Source organism: Hemiscyllium ocellatum, chromosome 1 (assembly GCF_020745735.1).
Source record: "Hemiscyllium ocellatum isolate sHemOce1 chromosome 1, sHemOce1.pat.X.cur, whole genome shotgun sequence".
Lineage (NCBI taxonomy): Eukaryota > Metazoa > Chordata > Chondrichthyes > Orectolobiformes > Hemiscylliidae > Hemiscyllium > Hemiscyllium ocellatum.
This window is the reverse complement of record NC_083401.1, coordinates 42,193,807-42,213,277: the sequence shown is the minus strand read 5'-3', so window position 1 is coordinate 42,213,277 and position 19,471 is coordinate 42,193,807. Positions and strand designations below refer to the sequence as shown.

Sequence of the window (19,471 nt, the reverse complement as noted above, 5' to 3'; positions counted from 1 at the left end):
CTGAGCGACGGCTCGCTCAGCCAATCGACTCTGCGGCCTGCATGACCACGTGGCATCGCGGGGGGGTGGGATCCAGGATTAAGTGACCGCTCGCCCAGCCAATTGTTGAGAGAGAGGAGGGGGATGGCGGTGGGTGGAAGCGATCACGTGGGACTGGAAGGGACGGCGCCGATTTATAAGTGTCGGTTCGTCCGGCCAATGGATCTGCACGGACCGCAGGTCAATCGGGATGGGCGCGGGCAGGGGGCGAACCTGACTGGACAGGATGGGGAGGGGCGGGCCAGACTTTGCCCGGACGTAGCCAATCGGAACGCGGACGCGGGCCGCGAGGGGCGGGTGTCCGACGGGGCTGAGCCAATCGGAAGCGGCCGCCCGGCAATAATGGGCGCGGCCTCGCTCTTCTCGACGATGGAGTGAAAGAACAAAAGAAATAACTAAAAAAAAATCCAGGGCGCTGGCGCTTTTGTAGAAAAGAAAATTATTTTTTTTAAAAAGGCGTAAAAAAAACAAAAATCTTTATTATTTAATGAGGAACAAATATTTAATGTTAGTCTTGCCCTGTTAACGTTATAACAATGCCGAGTAGTACAGTGTTTACAGACATGGAGCGGGACGACGGCGACTCTGGGCCTCTCCACATCGCCATGGAGCAGCTCACCGTCTTCGGCCTGGAGGAGCCCCCGCTGTCGTTGCCGCCGCCGCCGCCACCTCCTCCTCCTGCACCGCCGGTGTCCCTGGCTCAGCACCTCCGGAACCTGGAATCAGACGCTTCTTCCTCGCCTCCTCCACCTTCCCCCACCGCCGGGCCTGGGCCCGGACCCGTTCCCGTTCCCGTTCCCGGGCTCGAGCCGCTGGCCGTGCCCGGGCCACCGCTCCTCCTCCAGGGCCCGGTGAGCGGAAGTCAGCAAGGAGCAGTGCCGGGCCCGTGTCCCTGCCCGGCCACCGCTCCTGGCGCCGCCGCCGTAGCCGCTGGAGGAGGTGGTGGTGGCGGCGGCGGCCTGCCCCTGGTTTCTTCAGTCCTGGCTTTGTTCGAGGCCGAGCAGATCCAGCTCCAGCAACAGCAGCAACCCCGAAAAAAGAGTGTCAACATGACCGAGTGTGTGCCGGTGCCCAGCTCCGAGCATGTCGCCGAGATCGTGGGCAGACAAGGTGAGTAAAAGAGCAACTCGAGCTCCCTAGGCCAGTTCTTGCACTTGTCTCCATCTTTGTGCTTCACTCTATATACCCTTCTATCCAACGTTTCCTGTTTCCATTCAACGTTTCTTTTATTTTCTCTCCAACATTATCATCACTCTCACTGCATTTCTCCCTCCTCCCCATCTTGTTTTGTCTTTTCTCCGCCTACCATGCCTTCGCTCTTTGTTTCCTTGACTCTCCTCTTTCCCCCCACCCTTGCTTTCTCTTTCCGTGCTCCCTTTTCAGGTTTCATTATATGCATGAACAAGATTAATATTTTAGATTCTTAACAGCAGCACTTTCAAGTGTTTGAACATTCTTTGAGTTGTCTGTATTCTTCAAGTGAGATTCACTCAGGTTTAAATCTCCTTCTCTGCATCTTTTTAAAAATAAATAGTACCAGTTATTTGTTGTTTTAAGTCCTTTGCTGGCCGCACTGTTGGTCTGAAAATGGTTCAGATAACTAGCGAAGCAAGCACCCAAAGACTTGTGTACGTTTTCTGTATCAATAAATGAGTGGGATGTAATAGAAGTTATGCCAAGGATACAGTGATCATGAAAATATCCCCTGCCAAGTAGGAGTGTAAATATAAATTCCATTGAGTCTCTTTTGAATTTGTTGACTATTCATAAAATTTTGATCAGTAAGGCTGTGTAACCTGCTTCTGTTTTGAAGTGATTTGATAAGAAACACACTAATTTTGTAAAACATACGCCAGTGGGTTTATCCTCCACATCAGAAGAAAATCTGTGACCCCAAACTTTGACTGCAAAGATGTCGAGAGCACAATTTGACATTTTTTAACTTGGAATTGTTCCCTACATTTGGTGTGTACTTTTTTTTTATTGCTAACCTCTGACTAACAAGTGTTAGTCTTTTACTTGTATTCAACATTCATACTTCCCTTAATAAAGGGCAAGTGACTCAGAAATTACCTGATTTCCTGTATCCTGACAAGTCAATGTGTCAAGCAATTATTTTCACAATTATAGTTTCTTAGTGTATCTCTACACTTATCAACCGTGTGAACTACATGCAGTGTCTTCAACCCACATGGGACTGATAGGTATAGCTAACAATTTGCATGTCTGCATTGAATATATAAAACTCATTATAACCTACTGTTGTCTCTAATTCCAGTACTCCAGAATCTTGATCTTGCCAAACCATCACGATTCAATGTGTATATAGTCACTGCACAGAAACACTGCAGGTCCTGAAAACCTGAAATAAAACAGTGATGGAATTCATGCAATTCACCATGCTTTGTTCTTTCAAACATAGATTTGCCAATCAATTGTTGTTTTCTTAAAAAAAACAGTTTTTATTTATAAACAGCAATGAATAAAGTCATTTTGTGGTTAGTAGTCCATTGCAACACTGACCATGTATTTCCTCATACGTTGTTGCATTCCCACTCATTCCACTTGTAAATAGAACTAGCCAAATGGATTGATGTGTAACAAGAAAATTTGCAGCTTAAGTTTGTAACAAGGTTCAAAGTTTCCAATTCAATAGAAACTTGTATGCCATTGAATATGGAAAATTTTGTTTGTCAGAGAAATTAAAAGTTCTTCTAATTTGGGAGATCTCATTCAGATACATTTTACAATGTGATTAACTCCCTTACTAGGAGGTCCATCTACATATAAATTGAAATTTCATGTTTTGATTTAATTTTTAAAAGCTTGCTGGTGTTGATATAGTGCCTTTCATGATCATATGTCTCAGGATGCTTTACATCAATCACATAATTTTAATATGTGGCCACTGTTGTATGAAATATGCTGGTCAGTTTGCCTGTGCCAAGTTTCCATATATAGCAGTATGATAATAACCAGTTAGCCTGTTTTTGTGATGTTGATTTGAGAGAGAATTATTGGTAAGGACACTAGGGATAAGACCTCTGCATGTTTACGCGCCAATGACATTGGATCATTTGCATTTATCGGAGAATGCCTCCATTTTAACTATCTGAAATATGACAATGCCAGGGCAGCCCTCCATCAGTACTGCACTGCTCTGTGAACCTTGATTTTTGAGCTCCTGTCCCTGGTATGATATTAGCCATGTTTAAACCCATTATTTGGTTGCTTCATGTCATGTGCAACAGAGTTGACACAAAAGCCACATTTGTGATGTGACACTGTGGCATTCAGGAGTCCTGGCAAAACAGGTGTTAGAGGGGATCAGGGGAAAAACTTTCTACTTGGAGTCATACCTGGCCCAAAGGAGTAAGGTTCTCATCGGAGGAGAGTTATATCAGTACCAGGACATCTCTGCAGGAGTTCCTTAGGAGCTTTGAATAACATCTCTGAACATGTTGATTAGATGATATTATGTCTCTGGAACAATGGGACTTGAGCTTAAGTCTCTGAGCTCAGAGGGAGGGACGCTATTGCTGCACCCCAAATATTCAGGGTAGTGGCCAAGCCCCATCCATCTTCAGCTGCTACATCAATGACATTTCCTCCATCATAATGCCCAAAGTGGGGATGTTTGATTGCAGAAATTGCTATCAACAGAAACTCAACTGGACTAGCCATTTAAATACTGACCACATGAGCAACTCAAAGTCTAGGAATATTGCAGCAAGTAACTCGAGCACCTGACTCCCCAGAGCCTATTCTCCATCTACAAGGCAATAGTTAGAAGTATAATAAATGGATGAACACTCCAAAACTCCAGAAGTTTGACACTAACAAGGATCACAGAAACAAATTGATTGGAAATGCTCAGCAGGTCTGCTCGTGCTTGGCAAGAGAAATCAGTTAATGTTTCAGGGCCAGTGACATTTCAGAACTAATGGTAGCTAGAAGGATAGTTATTATGCAGAACGTTGAGTGGAATTTGCTTACAGGGTAAGCAGTAGGTGTGAGTAAGCAACAGACCTGGTGTGTGGGGTGGGGAGGAAGGGCGTGAGAGAGGGTACCTTAAGTCTTAAATTGTTGAACTCCATATTGAGTCCAGAAGGCTGTAAGATTCCCGAGTGAAAAGAAGGTACTATTCTTCAAAATAGCACCAAGCTTCACTGGAGCACTGCAGCAAACCTGAAACTGGAAGCTCAGAGTCTTTTTGTTTTACAGACAGAATGTAGGTGTTCTGCGAAGCCATTGCCTGGTCTACGCTTTGTTTCCCCAGTCTAGAGGAGACCATATTTTGAGCAACAAATGCATAGAATAGATTGAGTGAGTTCAAGTAAAGGGCTGCTTCACCTAGGATGTGTGTTTGGTCCTTGGACACAGAATGGAGAAAGGAAACTGGCAATTGTTATACCTTCAATTTTCTGGGGAACGTTCTGTGGGGGATGGGTTGGGCGGGGTGTTGGGAGGGAACTAGGTGTCTTGGAGGTACAGCCCTTGCAGAAGGCCAAAAGGAAAGGAAGTGCAATAAGTAGGGCGGCACAGTAGCACAGTGGTTAGCACGGTTGCCTCACAGCGCCAGAGACCTGGGTTCAATTCCCGCCTCAGGCGACTGACTGTGTGGAGTTTGCACGTTCTCCCTGTGTCTGCGTGGGTTTCCTCCGGGTGCTCCGGTTTCCTCCCACAGTCCAAAGATGTGCGGGTCAGGTGAATTGGCCATGCTAAATTGCCCGTAGTGTTAGGTAAGGGGTAAATGTCGGGGTATGGGTGGGTTGCGCTTCGGCGGGTCGGTGTGGACTTGTTGGGCCGAAGGGCCTGTTTCCACACTGTAAGTAATCTAATGTCTGGTGGCAGACTAAAGGACAAAGCAGCCTGCTTGATTGGCACTATACCCATTTTTATCCTAGAAAGTGTTAAATATTAATGACTGAACAGATTCTAAAGCACTCATATGATGGATGTAGAATGCTGGTTGTTGGACAGCAACTTGCTTAATTGGCTGGGCGTTGATATGTCAAGTATCATATAAAGGGAGAAATTGGAGGCAAAAACTCTACCTTCTGCGGGTGTCTTATTTTCTCGGTTTGAAAATAATTCCAGAAGAAATAACTCTTCATAATTGGGTATTTTATGTAAAATAGAAATGGGGAATTGTTAGTATTGGTGTGGAAGAAATGTGATTGTTTCCCTATGTGGATAAGCGGATTAGTAATTTTAATACTGTTGGCTGAGGGTTGTTGCATCAGTTGTAAGTTTGTAATCAGCACATTGGTTTTAATTTGCTTTTAATGTATTATTATTGCCTATCTCTGTGTAGGAACAAATGGGCCTGTTTTCAGGGTGGCAGGCTATTACTGTTTGGGGTACCATGGATTAGTGCTAGGTTCACAACTGTTTGTAATCCATATGAATAGTTTGAATATGGGGACCAGTTTGTAATATTTCCAAATTTTTTGATACCCATAGTTGGGTGGGAACCTGAGTTGAGGCTCCAAAGGAACTTGGATAGGCTGAGTGCTTTGGTTACAGTAGTGAATGTTTTCATTTCTTTAAACAAAAACAGATGCAGAATGCTTTTTTTAAAGTGAGAGTTTGAGAAATGTGACTGTCCAAAGGGATCTTGCTGTCCTTGTCAATGAGTCAAAAAAGCTGGAATGCTGATGTTGTAATGTTTCGGTCTTCGTTGAAGGGGGATTTGAGTATAAACGTAAAGATGACTTGCAGTAATTGTATAGAGCCTTGGTGAGAGCTCACCTGAAGTATTGTAGACAGTTTTTGTCCTCTTCATCTAAGGAAGGATATACTTGCCATAGGAGGCTCTGGATAATGTCTCTATCACTAGGCCATATCACCTCCAGAGGAGTGTCATGGCATACCTAGGCAGGGTGATGTAGACTAGCTCCTGTGAAGGGAGCACAATGGAGGTTTGCCAGATTCATTCCTGCAATGATAGGATCATTTATTTTTTAGGATACTGGATCTCTTGTCAAGAGTCTGAAAGAACAAGGGACACTGTCATTAAAACTTACAGTAATCTTCGAGTATCCGGTATGCACAGGGAGTGGAGGATGTCAGTTAGTTGAATCTGCTGGTCCCATGAGAAATACTGGTGCCATTTGGGAGAACTCAACTTGTTACTGCTATAAGATGAAAGTGTGTCTTAAAATGAGTAGTCAGGCATGCTCATAAATACCAGTATTTCTTTTCTTTAAGTATATGAACCAATAGTTACTATCAATAAAACCCCTGATATCCAGATGCCAAGAATCCAAAATTCTCACGTAAGCAGTATCTTAAGATTCAAAGGGAAATTCTGGATACTTGGGATCTAGGAAATGTGACTTTACAGTAAACTCTTGCAGAATATAACTGGGTGCGTGGGAGATGGTTATAGGCAGTTAAGAGGTTTCACCTGTCTGCTAAGTCTAAAACCAGATGGTAAATATCAGCATAAGGGATAGTTCACTTTAAGATTTGAAGCATAATTAGTCTTAGGAATTTTCTAACCCAAGAGGATGTTCAAGACACAAAGCAATAGATTTCTAGAGAATAACAACATTGATGAAAGTGGCATTGAGGAAAACAAATCTGCTGTGATCCATTTGAATGGGGGCTTGGACTGAATGGCTGATTCCTCCCTGGGCTAAGCCTTTGACAATCCAATTCTCATTTTAAGACATGGTTCCAAGTTTTGTTTGTTTCCATCTGTGATTTGCCTTGGGATGTTTTAGGAGAAAGTGAGGACTGCAGATGCTGGAGATCAGAGCTGAAAAATGTGTTGCTGGAAAAGTGCAGCAGGTCAGGCAGCATCCAAGGAGCAGGAGAATCGACGTTTCCTGAAGAAGGGCTTCTGCCCGAAACATCGATTCTCCTGCTCCTTGGATGCTGCCTGACCACCTGCGCTTTTCCAGAAACGCATTTTTCAGCTTGGGATGTTTTAACCTCACCATCAAACCCGCAGACAAGGGAGGCGCGGTGGTTGTATGGCGCACTGACCTGTATACCGCTGAAGCCAAACGCCAGCTCGCGGACGCCTCCTCTTATCGCCCCCTTGACCACGACCCCACCTCCCACCACCAAACCATCATCTCCCAGACCATCCAGGACCTCATCACCTCAGGGGATCTCCCATCCACCGCCTCCAACCTCATAGTCCCACAACCCCGCACCGCCCGTTTCTACCTCCTGCCCAAAATCCACAAACCTGCCTGCCCCGGCCGACCCATTGTCTCAGCCTGCTCCTGCCCCACCGAACTCATCTCCCAATACCTCGACACGGTCCTGTCCCCTTTAGTCCAAGAACTCCCCACCTACGTTCGGGACACCACCCACGCCCTCCACCTCCTCCAGGATTTTCGCTTCCCCGGTCCCCAACGCCTTATTTTCACTATGGACATCCAGTCCCTGTACACCTCCATCCCCCATCACGAAGGACTCAAAGCCCTCCGCTTCTTCCTTTCCCGCCGCACCAACCAGTACCCTTCCACTGACACCCTCCTTCGACTGACTGAACTGGTCCTCACCCTGAATAACTTCTCTTTTCAATCCTCCCACTTCCTCCAAACTAAAGGAGTTGCCATGGGCACCCGCATGGGCCCCAGCTATGCCTGCCTCTTCGTAGGATATGTGGAACAGTCCATCTTCCGCAACTACACTGGCACCACCCCCCACCTTTTCCTCCGCTACATCGATGACTGTATCGGCGCTGCCTCGTGCTCCCACGAGGAGGTTGAACAGTTCATCAACTTTACTAATATGGGCGGCACGGTGGCACAGTGGTTAGCACTGCTGCCTCACAGCACCTGAGACCCGGGTTCAATTCCCGACTCAGGTGACTGACTGTGTGGAGTTTGCACGTTCTCCCCGTGTCTGCGTGGGTTTCCTCCGGGTGCTCCGGTTTCCTCCCACAGTCCAAAGATGTGCGGGTCAGGTGAATTGGCCATGTTAAATTGCCCGTAGTGTTAGGTAAGGGGTAAATGTAGGGGTATGGGTGGGTTTCGCTTCGGCGGGTCGGTGTGGACTTGTTGGGCCGAAGGGCCTGTTTCCACACTGTAAGTCTAATCTAATCTAAAAACACCTTCCATCCCGACCTGAAATTCACCTGGACCATCTCAGACTCCTCCCTCCCCTTCCTAGACCTCTCCATTTCTATCTCGGGCGACCGACTCAACACAGACATCTATTATAAACCGACTGACTCCCACAGCTACCTGGACTACACCTCCTCCCACCCTGCCCCCTGTAAAAACGCCATCCCATACTCCCAATTCCTTCGTCTCCGCCGCATCTGCTCCCAGGGGGACCAATTCCAACACCGCACAGCCCAGATGGCCTCCTTCTTCAAGGACCGCAGATTCCCCCCAGACGTGATCGACGATGCCCTCCACCGCATCTCCTCCACTTCCCGCTCCTCCGCCCTTGAGCCCCGCTCCTCCAACCGCCACCAAGACAGAACCCCACTGGTTCTCACCTACCACCCCACCAACCTCCGCATACAACGTATCATCCGCCGCCATTTCCGCCACCTCCAAACGGACCCCACCACCAAGGATATATTTCCCTCCCCTCCCCTATCAGCGTTCCGCAAGGACCACTCCCTTCGTGACTCCCTCGTCAGATCCACACCCCCCACCAACCCAACCTCCACCCCCGGCACCTTCCCCTGCAACCGCAGGAAATGTAAAACTTGCGCCCACACCTCCACACTCACTTCCCTCCAAGGCCCCAAGGGATCCTTCCATATCCGCCACAAGTTCACCTGTACCTCCACACACATCATCTATTGCATCCGCTGCACCCGATGTGGCCTCCTCTATATTGGGGAGACAGGCCGCTTACTTGCGGAACGCTTCAGAGAACACCTCCGGGCCGCCCGAACCAACCAACCCAATCACCCCGTGGCTCAACACTTTAACTCTCCCTCCCACTCCACCGAGGACATGCAGGTCCTTGGACTCCTCCACCGGCAGAACACAACAACACGACGGCTGGAGGAGGAGCGCCTCATCTTCCGCCTGGGAACCCTTCAACCACAAGGTATGAATTCAGATTTCTCCAGTTTCCTCATTTCCCCTCCCCCCACCTTGTCTCAGTCGGTTCCCTCAACTCAGCACCGCCCTCCTAACCTGCAATCCTCTTCCTGACCTCTCCGCCCCCACCCCACTCCGGCCTATCACCCTCACCTTGACCTCCTTCCACCTATCCCACCTCCATCGCCCCTCCCCCTAGTCCCTCCTCCCTACCCTTTATCTTAGCCTGCTTGGCTCTCTCTCTCTCTTATTCCTGATGAAGGGCTTATGCTCGAAACGTCGAATTCTCTATTCCTGAGATGCTGCCTGGCCTGCTGTGCTTTGACCAGCAACACATTTGCAGCTGTGATCTCCAGCATCTGCAGACCTCATTTTTTACTACATTTAAAGGCAGCATGAAGTCCTAAGCTAATAAATTCCTCAATGAATTGTAAATGGAGCCAAACTATCAAATATTCCATGTGTGCCTTCTCTTGCTGCTGTAAAAACGATCATCGATAGAGCAATTGAAGAAATGTTTTCTAAAGTAATGTCTTCATACTTCTGCAATAATTGCTCTCTGGTAATGCATAAATATCATCTAGGTCAGAAAGTTGAAATCCCTGAAAGTGAATAGTGCTATTAAGAAGGTATACAGTGTTAGGTTTCATTCATAGAGGGATTGAGTTCCGGAGCCACGATATCATGCTGCGACTATACAAAACGCTGGTGTGGCCACACTTGCAATATTGTGTACAGTTCTGGTCCCCATGTTTCAGGAAGGATGTGGAAGCATTGAAAAAGGTGCCGAGGAGATTTATCAGGATGTTGCCTGGTCTGGAGGGAAGGTCTTATGAGGAAAGACTGAGACACTTGGGTCTGTTCTCATTGGAAAGAAGAAGGCTCAGAGGGGATTTGATAGAGACATACAGGATGATCAGAGGATTAGATAGGGTAGACAGTGAAAGTCTTTTTCCTAGCATGATGATGTCAGCGTGTACAAGCGGTATAACTACAAATTGAAGGGTGATAAGACAGATGTCTGAGGCTGGTTCTTTATGCAGAGAGTGGTCAGGGCGTGGAATGCCCTGCCTGCCAATGTCGTCAACTCAGCAGGAAGATTTAAACAATCCTTAGATAAGCATGTGGATGATTTTGGGATAGTGTAGGGGGATGAGCTGAGAATAGTTCACAAGTCAACGCAACATCGAGGGCCAAAGGACCAGTTCTGCGCTGTATTGTTCTTTGTTCTATGTTCTAGAATGACTTCAGTCACTGAAGGGTTTCCCATTGATAACCATTTTAGAAAGGAACCTAGATGTTTTTCAACACCAAATGTGCTGTATAAATACTAGTTGTTTGGCTCTCTGTTGCCATCTATTTGTCAAATGTGAATTTTGAGGTTGAGGGCATTTGTGGTTGCTCTTGAGCCTTTTGATTGTCCATGTCTGGGCTGAGGTTTGATTTGGAACAATGGTTGGATGTTTTTAAATTATCAACATGAGCTTTCTGTTTCATTGCTTTTGGGGAATAGCAACCCATCCTTGGTAAATTGTATAACTTATTGACTTTGAATTTTTTTCCTTTTTGGACACATTGCTATTATCCTTGTCTACTAGTCCATTTGGAAGGATGAAGTATTTACATGTATCTTCATTTAACAAACTGGCTTCTTCCACTGGAGACAATCATTAAGAGCCTGTCTCTCATGGGAATCTGGCAAATGACATCATTTCAAGTAGCTGCCTTTTAATGCATTGTTTAATGGGAATAATACTGCAATCAATAGAGGCATAGGTTATATGCAATAAAGTCTCAACATCATGATGAAGTGCTCTGATAAGAGTTCAACAGCTACAAGATGTCGGATTAGAATTAGGCATTTGCTCCATAGAGTCTGCTTTGCCATTTAATTGTTTAATACAATTCTCAACCCCATTCTTTTGCCTTCTCCGCATTACCTTTGATCCCTTTACTAATCAAGACCCTGTCTATTGTTTCTTTAAGATAATCCATGACATGGCCTCTACAGCCTTCCATGGTAATGAATTCTGCAGAGTCACCGCCCTCTGTGAAGCAGTTCTCCTCATCATCTCATCTCCTCCATTTTAAAGGGTCATCCCTTTGCTCTGAGACACTTCTTACTAATGTGCACAACCTCACTTTCCCATAATATATTCCATCTGCTACTTTGTGTACTCTCCTAGCTTATCCAGTCCTTCTAGAACCTCCCTGTCCCTCCACCTATCCTTTTTTTTTGTTATCTGTAGCAATGCCCTTAATTCCTTCATCCAGATCATTAATGTATAACATGAACAGTTGTGGTCCCAACACTAATCACTGTATAACTGTACTAGTCCCTGGCTGCCATCCTGAATAAGACCTCTTTTATGTTAAAATCGAGCTTCTTCAAGGAAGGCATCCTTGCAAGAGGATTCGCAGGAGGTTAAAATTCCTGAAGAAGGGCTTATGCCCAAAACGTCGAATTTTCTGTTCCTTGGATGCTGCCTGACCTGCTGCGCTTTTCCAGCAACACATTTTTAGCTAAGACCCCTTTATTCCAACTTTAGCTGATTGGCACAAGACAATCGTCTATCAGTGCAAGTGCCTTGCCCCTAACAATGGACTCACCTTATTTAACAACCTCAGATGCAGCAAAGACCTTCAGGAAATCCAAGTAGATTGATGACCAGTAGCTCTCCTTTGTCCAACTTGCTCAGATTTGTCACGCGGAACTCCTCTTGATGACTTGGCCTTATTTTACCAAGCACTTTAAAATTCTCCGCATGGTCATCCTATTAATAATGGACCCATCTTGCCAATGACTGAGGTCAACTTAGCTGACCTGTAATTTCCATGTTCTGCCTCCCTGTATTTTAATCAGAGGTATTACGTGAGCCATTTTCCATTCTTTGGGACCCCTTTAAGATCATGGTATTCCTACCATGTGGAACCAGGCCATGTTTAGCATGGCTAATGCACCTAACTTGTGCATATTTAGACTGTAGGAGGAAGCCAGAAGACCTAGAGGAAACCCATGCAGATATTGGGAGAATGTGCAAAATCCACAGACATTTGCTTGAGGGTGCTATCAAACCCAGGTCCCTGGGGCTGAGGCAGCAGTGCTAATCACTGAGCCACCATGATGTTCCTGATTCCAGTAATTCCTGAAAGATCACTACCAATGTCTATACAATCTTCTCTGCAATCTCCTTCAAAATCCTGGAGTATTGTCCATCTGGTTGAGATAATTTATCCACCTTCAAGCCTTTCTGCTTCCCCTGTCATCTTAGTGATGGCTGTCACTCTTACATCTGCCCCTTTACACTGTCTTGAAGCTCTGGTATGCTGATGGTGTCATCCACCATGAAGACTGATGCAAAGTACCTATTGAGATCATATACTTCAGAAATCTCGTCTTTGTCTCGCCTCTCCTCACCCCGCCCATTACTACAGCCTCATTTTCTAGCAGTCCAATGTCCACTCTTGCGTCTCTTTTATATATCTAAAATAACTCCTTGCAGTCTTTAATATTACTAGCAAGCTTACCCTCTATTTCATCATCTCACTCTCTCTATTACTTTTTATAGTCCTCTGGTTTTTAAAGGCTTCCCAATCCTCTGGCTTCCCACTAATCTTCACATTTTATCCTTTTTTTATTTTGCTTTTCTGCTGTCCCTGACGTGAGCCATGGTTGCCTCATCCTTTTGTTAGTATGTGTGAACAGTCTGTTCTAACTGACAAGTAATGTGTTCTTCCTTTTATTCCCAAAAATGTATTGTTATACTTGGTTCCTGATTTCCTGTTTTGGTGCTGATCATGTTCAGGAAATCTTGGGTTGCAGTATATCTCCCTCAATCAGGTGCCAGAATTATGCTGTTTGTGTTAAAATCTGTTAAAAATCATGCTTGTGGTTTATTATTCCTTGGTTTAGTAAATGGTTTTGTTCTTTGTTTCTGTACCTCCCCCTCTCAGGAGCAATAGGGAGATTGGCACTATTGCCATTGTGAATATCGGTTGTTAGAGGAAATGGAACAAAATGTGGCAAATGTTTGGAACAGTTCAGAGAATGTTTGTATATTTATGCACGTTAATCTGAATGCACTGTTTCTCATTGAAAGAGATTATGACTGGAACTTGCAGTTCGTAGCTCTATAAAACTGAATTGTGTTGTCGTTCAGTCAGCAGCATTGACTTTAATGCTACTGTTGTACTCTGCTAAAACGTGTCTACGTATAAAAATTAATAGAATCAAGACTGTGAATATATTTAATAACTGAAGCTTGTCACACTGATGATATCAGTTTCCAAATTATTGTTTTTTGAGTCTGCATGCAGCTTGTCTGACTCCTCCCAGCCAGATTCATGCATCTCTGTGCTTACTGGGAATTTAACATAATTTAACCTGCCAATTAGTGTAAGAATTCTCTCTCACATTTCTTCATTCCAGCTTTGACAGCTGTACCGTTTGCTGCCTAGACCCTGATCTTGGAATATTTTTTATTTGATCTTTTTACTTTGATATTCCTTCAAGCTCTATTCTTTTGACCAATTTTTAAATGTTTCAATTAGTGGTCCAGGTTGTCCTTTCTCAATAGTGACCAACTCCTATCTCAGAGGATCGCTAATGCTAACTGGTGATCTAGCTTATCCTGAAATCTGTTGTGGTGTTAAAAGTAACCAATAGTTTATTATGTGCAAACTACTGAGGTTCAAAAGTTGCTTCTGTCACTTAGATACGCAAATTTCCTGAAAGTTGATCTGATTATTTAGTGATCTGGGTTGGCACACTTAATGAGAGATTTAAGTCTATTAACTGAATGAAATATCAACTAAATTGACTTCTTCCTCCAAAAATATTGCCTGACTTGTGTTTCTAGTTTTCTAAATGTCCTTGGTTATTTTTCACCTATACTGTCAAGTTTGAATCTATCTAGGAAATAAATAAAAATAATTGTGAATGGGCAAGCAGCAGCAGTTCACCATTATTTGTAGGGAACATTAACCAAAGTACTCAATTGCTGTTTTTATGCATCTATTAGTCTACATAGAAAAACAAGTTTTATTCTTTATCAAAACAGTGCTATTTCCTTTTCTATTTTCTATTCCTTAACCCTTTATTGTATATACATTCTGTTCCAGGGGTTAGTCAGCTGCTTTGTGACAGTGATGCCAACAGCACAGGTTCAGTTCCCATGCCAGCCAAGTTTGCTGTGTCTATTCACTTGTTGCTGGCTGGTCATTGCCAGTTCTCTAGTTGCCCTTGAAAGTGGTACTGAGCTGCTGCCTTGAACTGCTGCAGTCCATGTGGTGTAGATAAATATACAATGGCCTTGGGACGGGAATTTCAGGATTTTGAACAAGTGACATTGAAGGAACAGCGATTATATTTCCAAGTCAGAATGGTGAATGGCCTGGAGGCAAATTTGCAGATGGTGGTCTTCCCACTTGCTGTCTTTGTCCTTCTAGATGTAAGAAGTTCTGGGTTTGAAAGGTGCTGTCTAGGGATCTTTTGAAATTCTGCACTGCATCTTCTAGATAGTACACATTGCTGAATTAGAATTAGGTTTATTGTCACGTATTCCTGTTACAAAAAAAATCAGGAGTACAGTGGAATGTGTACTATGTCACCAACATGGGTGCAAAGTGCCTCAGTACAAATCTTGGGTACAAAAAATGATACACTATAGTTATACCCAGTACTGTATAAGTTAGGAAATAAGACAAAAAGATACAGTACAGTCTTTCTACAGGGGCTTACACGTAGTCTGATCACGCTCCACCCATTCCCAACCAGTAGCCATCTTTGCTCTGGGCCAGCTGGCTACCATCCCCAATTCACTCCAGACTGATCAGCAAAAAGACAAGGGAGGGGAAAAACTCAAGGGACCAAATAGAAGAGGAATGGATGAGCTCAGGCTGGAGCATTCTACTCTGCCATCATATTTAATATGTTGCTACTGAGCATCAGTTGTGGAGGGAGTGGATATTGCAAATGATGTGTCAATCATCAGACTGCTCTGTCCTAGATTGTGCCAAGTTTCGTGAGGTGTGGGCGTAAAGTCAGGACGAGTCATCTCTTTCTCATGAGAGTGCAGCCTTGTGGGACTATGGGGTGACTTTACTGTACTGCATTGTTTTGCATGGTTAGGCATTATAACTGTTATGACTTTCAGGAAATCTGGTAACATAGGGTTCATAAGTATTGGTTATAATAATTGATCTACAAATTTTGATTTGGCCATTTAACATAACAAAATTAGCGTAGGGATGGTACGCAAATGTTTTGGTTGCAGGATTTATTTTGAGAATGTGTTTAAATTTTGTCATCATTGCAGAGCTTGATGTGTTTCCCTTAACCTCGTTTGTAAAAGTAACCACTGAAAGCATCCAACTAATATATACTTTAAGCAATTTAACAAAATAAAATCTACCCTTGCCCATATGAATGTGGTCCCATCACAGTGTGATTCTTAACTTTCTAAAGTTGCCCACTAGGTACTACGGTCTGAATGATTCAAGTGGCTTCAAGAGGTAGGTATTACAATACCAGTGGATTGTTTTAAATCGTTTCACAAGATTTTGTCAAATAGGACACATGATTAATAAGTTTGCAGATGATACCACCATTCGTGGTGTAGTGGACAATGAAGGAGGTTATCTCAGTACAACAAGACCTTGATCAGATGGTCCAGTGGGCTGAGGAGTAACAGATGAAGTTTAATTTAGATAAATGTGAGGTATTGCATTTTGGTAAGGCAAATTTGGGCAGGACTTGTACATTTAATGGTATGGTCCTGGGGCAGTTTGCCAAATGAAGAAACCTAAGGGTGCAAGTGCATAGTTCCTTGAAGATGAAGTCACAGGTAGACAGAGTGGTGAAGAAGACGTTTGGCCTGCTTGCCTTGGTTCGTCAGTGTTTTGTGTAGGGGTTAAGATGCCATGTTATAGCTGTATAGGACGTTGATTAGGTTACTTTTAGAAACTGCATTCAATTCTGGTCTCTCTGCCATAGAAGGATGTTGTGAAACTGAAAGGGTTCAGGAAAGATTTACAACAATGTTGCCATAGTTCGAGGATTTTAGCATTGGACAGAGACTGAATAGGCTAGGACTGTTTTCTCTGGAGCATTGGAGACTGGGGGCGGGGGTGTGTGACCTTTTTTAGAGGTTTATAAAATCATAGAGGCATGGATAGGGTAAATAGACAAGATCTTTTCCCTGGGGTGGGAAGTCCAAAACTAAAGGGCAAAGATATAAAAGGGACCTAAGGAGCAATGTTTTCACGTAGAGGGTGGTGTGTGTATGGAATGAGCTGCTAAAGAAAGTGGTGGAGGCAGGTACCATTATGACATTTACAAAGCATCTGGGTGGGTACATGAATAGGAAGGATTTGGAAGGATATGAGCCTATGCTGGCAAATGGGACAAGATCAGTTTAGAATATCTCGGTGGCATGGATGAGTTGGGTCAGACGGTCTGTTTTCATGTTGTATAACTCGGACTCTGTATAGATATCTCTAGCTAGACCAGAATTGTTCTTTGGAAAGTGGCGATTAGCTGCATTCTTGCACCAGTGCAGTTCTGTCTTCCGTTTTGACCCAGCAACAGTGCCTTTAATAGTATATTTTCAAGATGGTGTATAACTTGGAGGTGAAATTTGCAGCCTTTGTTCCCCAGCTGGTGTTTTTGAACAAACCATGATAAGTTGCTAAAATGTATCTTACAGATGGTGTTTCTAGCTGCCACTCTGGTGCAGGAAGTGAACAAGGTGTTTGGTGAAGTGGCAGTCAACAGGCTGATTTGGCCTGGGTAGTGTCAAATTTGTTGGCACTACACCACTTGAGGCAACTGGACTGTATTCCATCACACTCCTGATGTGTGCCATGTGAATACACAGGCACTGGGGAAAATGGGGCAAATTAATTTTTTTTTAATTCATGACTTCTCTTACCTAGTCTTTGCCATAGTATGTATATGGCTGGTCCAGAGGCTTCATTTAATCCTGTGGGAGAACTTATGCAAATCTCAGCACAGTAGCTTGTGGAATTTAAATTGAAACAATGTCTGGAATAAAAGCTTCATTCTGCAATAATAGTTACTGAGCAGCAATGGTTGAGGTGGAAGAACCCATCTGTTTCACTTGTCCACTTGATGTATAAAAATCTGTGCTTATGAGTTGGTGTCTGCAGACTGACAGCAGTGTTGTTGACTATGAAATATTCTCCTAATTGGCTTAGCAAGCCACTCAGTTGAATCAACTGCTACTACGTTGAAAAGAGACAAAACCAACAGACCGGTCCATTTTGAGTCAGGGACTGGAAATTGCTGTGGCAAAACCAGTTCTGACTATGCAAAGCAATTCCCCAGCCAAAAATCATTGAGGGACTTGGGACTGTAAGTTAAATAGTTGTACCACAGATGCTCAAAGCAACTGCCTGTTGGATTGCTGAACATTCACTCTGCATCCTATAAAGTTTATGACCTTGAGTCATAGAGAGATGCAGTGTAGAAACAGACCTTTTGGTCAAAATTGTCCGTGCTGACCAGATATCCTAACCTAACCTAATCCCATTTATCAGCGTTTGGCCCATATCGCTATAAACCCTTATTCACGTTACCCATCCAGATGCCTTATAAATGTTGTAACTGTACCAACCTCCTCCATTTCCTCTCTTAGCTCATTTCACACATGCACCACTCTCTGCCTGAAAAAGTTACTACTTAGTTCCCTTTAAATCTTTCCCCTCTCACCCTAAACCGCTAGTTTTGGGCTCCCCTACCCTAAGGTCAAGAGAGCTTAGGTATTCACCCTATTCATGTCCCTCATGATTTTATAAACCTCTTATAAGATCACCCCTCAGCCTCTGACCCTCCAGGGAAAATAGCCCCAGCCTATTCAGCCTCTCCCTATAGCTCTCATCCTCCAACCCTGGTAATGTCCTTGTAAATCTTTTCTGAACCTTTTCAAGTTTCACAACATCCTTCCTGTAGAAGGGAGACCAGAATTAAATGCAGCATTCCAAAAGTAGCCGAACCAATGTGCTATAGAGCCACAACATAACCACCCAACTCTTACGCTCCATGCACTGACCAATAAAGACAAGTATACCAAATGCTGCCTTCACTATCCTGTTTACCTGCTACTCCATCTTCAAGGAACTATGAACCTGCACTCCAATGTTTCTTTATTCAGCAGCACTCCCTAATGTCATCCCATTCCTACCTACATCTAAGCAAAACATTCAGTGGTACAGTATTGTAACTTGGTTGTTACTGCACCACCAATTTTGGTATCATCTGCAAGCTTACTATACCTCCTATGTTCACATCCAGTTTCATTATATAAATGACAAAAAGTAGTGGGCCCAGCACCAATCTTTGTGGTACACAGCTAGTCACAGGCTTCCAGTCTGAAAAGGAACCCTCCACCACCAACATCTGGCTAGTTCTCCTTGTATTTTTCCATGGGATTTAACTTTGCTAATTATTCCACCATGCAGAACGTTGTCAAATGCCTTACTGAACTCCATATAGATCACATCCACTGCTCTGCCTTCATCAAGTGTGAAGCTTTTAATGACTTGTGAAAGGAATATTTTGTTTCCTAGCAAATCAATTCAAGTTCCCGCCCAGTGCTTCCACCTTGCCCCTACAATAATGATTTTGCTATTCTGTATTTCTATTCTCTCCCTTCATGCTTCAAATCCTACATTCTTGAGCTCCTTGCTGAAATCATGACTGTAAACAATCCTATTAAAAAGTTTGATTTCTATTTGTAAGTAACAGCAGCGGGCTAGTTAGTTTTTGGAGATACCAGACGCTGGATATGTCATTCCTTGGCACTATTCATCACCAACTGCAAGTTCTGTGCCTAATTACACACTGTCCTTATTTGGAACTCTCTTGCCATTCCTTTCACTGGACCTCCGTCCATCCCAACTATGGCGGTACTCAGACTTCAGTGGATTCATCATCTCAAGCAGTTAGGGACAAGCAAGAAATGATAGTGGCATTAAGGATCTTTTTCATTTATTGTTTTGAGAATGAGCATGCAGTTACATAAGAACAAGAAGTGATGATGGGCTATCTAGCTTCTTGAGTCTGCCATATCTTTCAATAAAGGTTATGGCTGATTTACCCCATGCCTCAACTCCTCTTCCGTGCCACCTCAAACATGTCAGATGATCTGTTCTCCATAACGCTGAGGTAAAGAATTATTGACATCTCCGTTTTAATGTGTCCATATTTTTTTTGTAACCATGTCTTCTAGTTCAAGGTACTCTTTTTTCCCCCCCCCCCCCCCCCCCCCCCCCCCCCCGCATGGAATCATCATCTCAACATCTACCCTGTCAAGTCCCCTGCAGATCTTGTGTGTTTTAATAAGATTAGCCCTCATTACAGTTTAGAATAGTGAATAGAAGCA

General features: G+C 44.0%; 1 protein-coding gene across 1 annotated transcript in view; it reads left to right on the top strand.

The window, feature by feature from the left end:
• Nucleotides 1-378: 378 nt before the first annotated feature.
• Nucleotides 379-19,471, top strand: part of LOC132832484 (RNA-binding E3 ubiquitin-protein ligase MEX3C) — a 43,258-nt gene continuing 24,165 nt past the window's right edge. Inside the window, exon 1 of the mRNA XM_060850575.1 lies at nucleotides 379-1,149. Coding sequence (XP_060706558.1) covers nucleotides 576-1,149 — 574 coding nt within the window. The 5' untranslated portion in view covers nucleotides 379-575. The remainder of the gene's footprint in view (nucleotides 1,150-19,471) is intronic.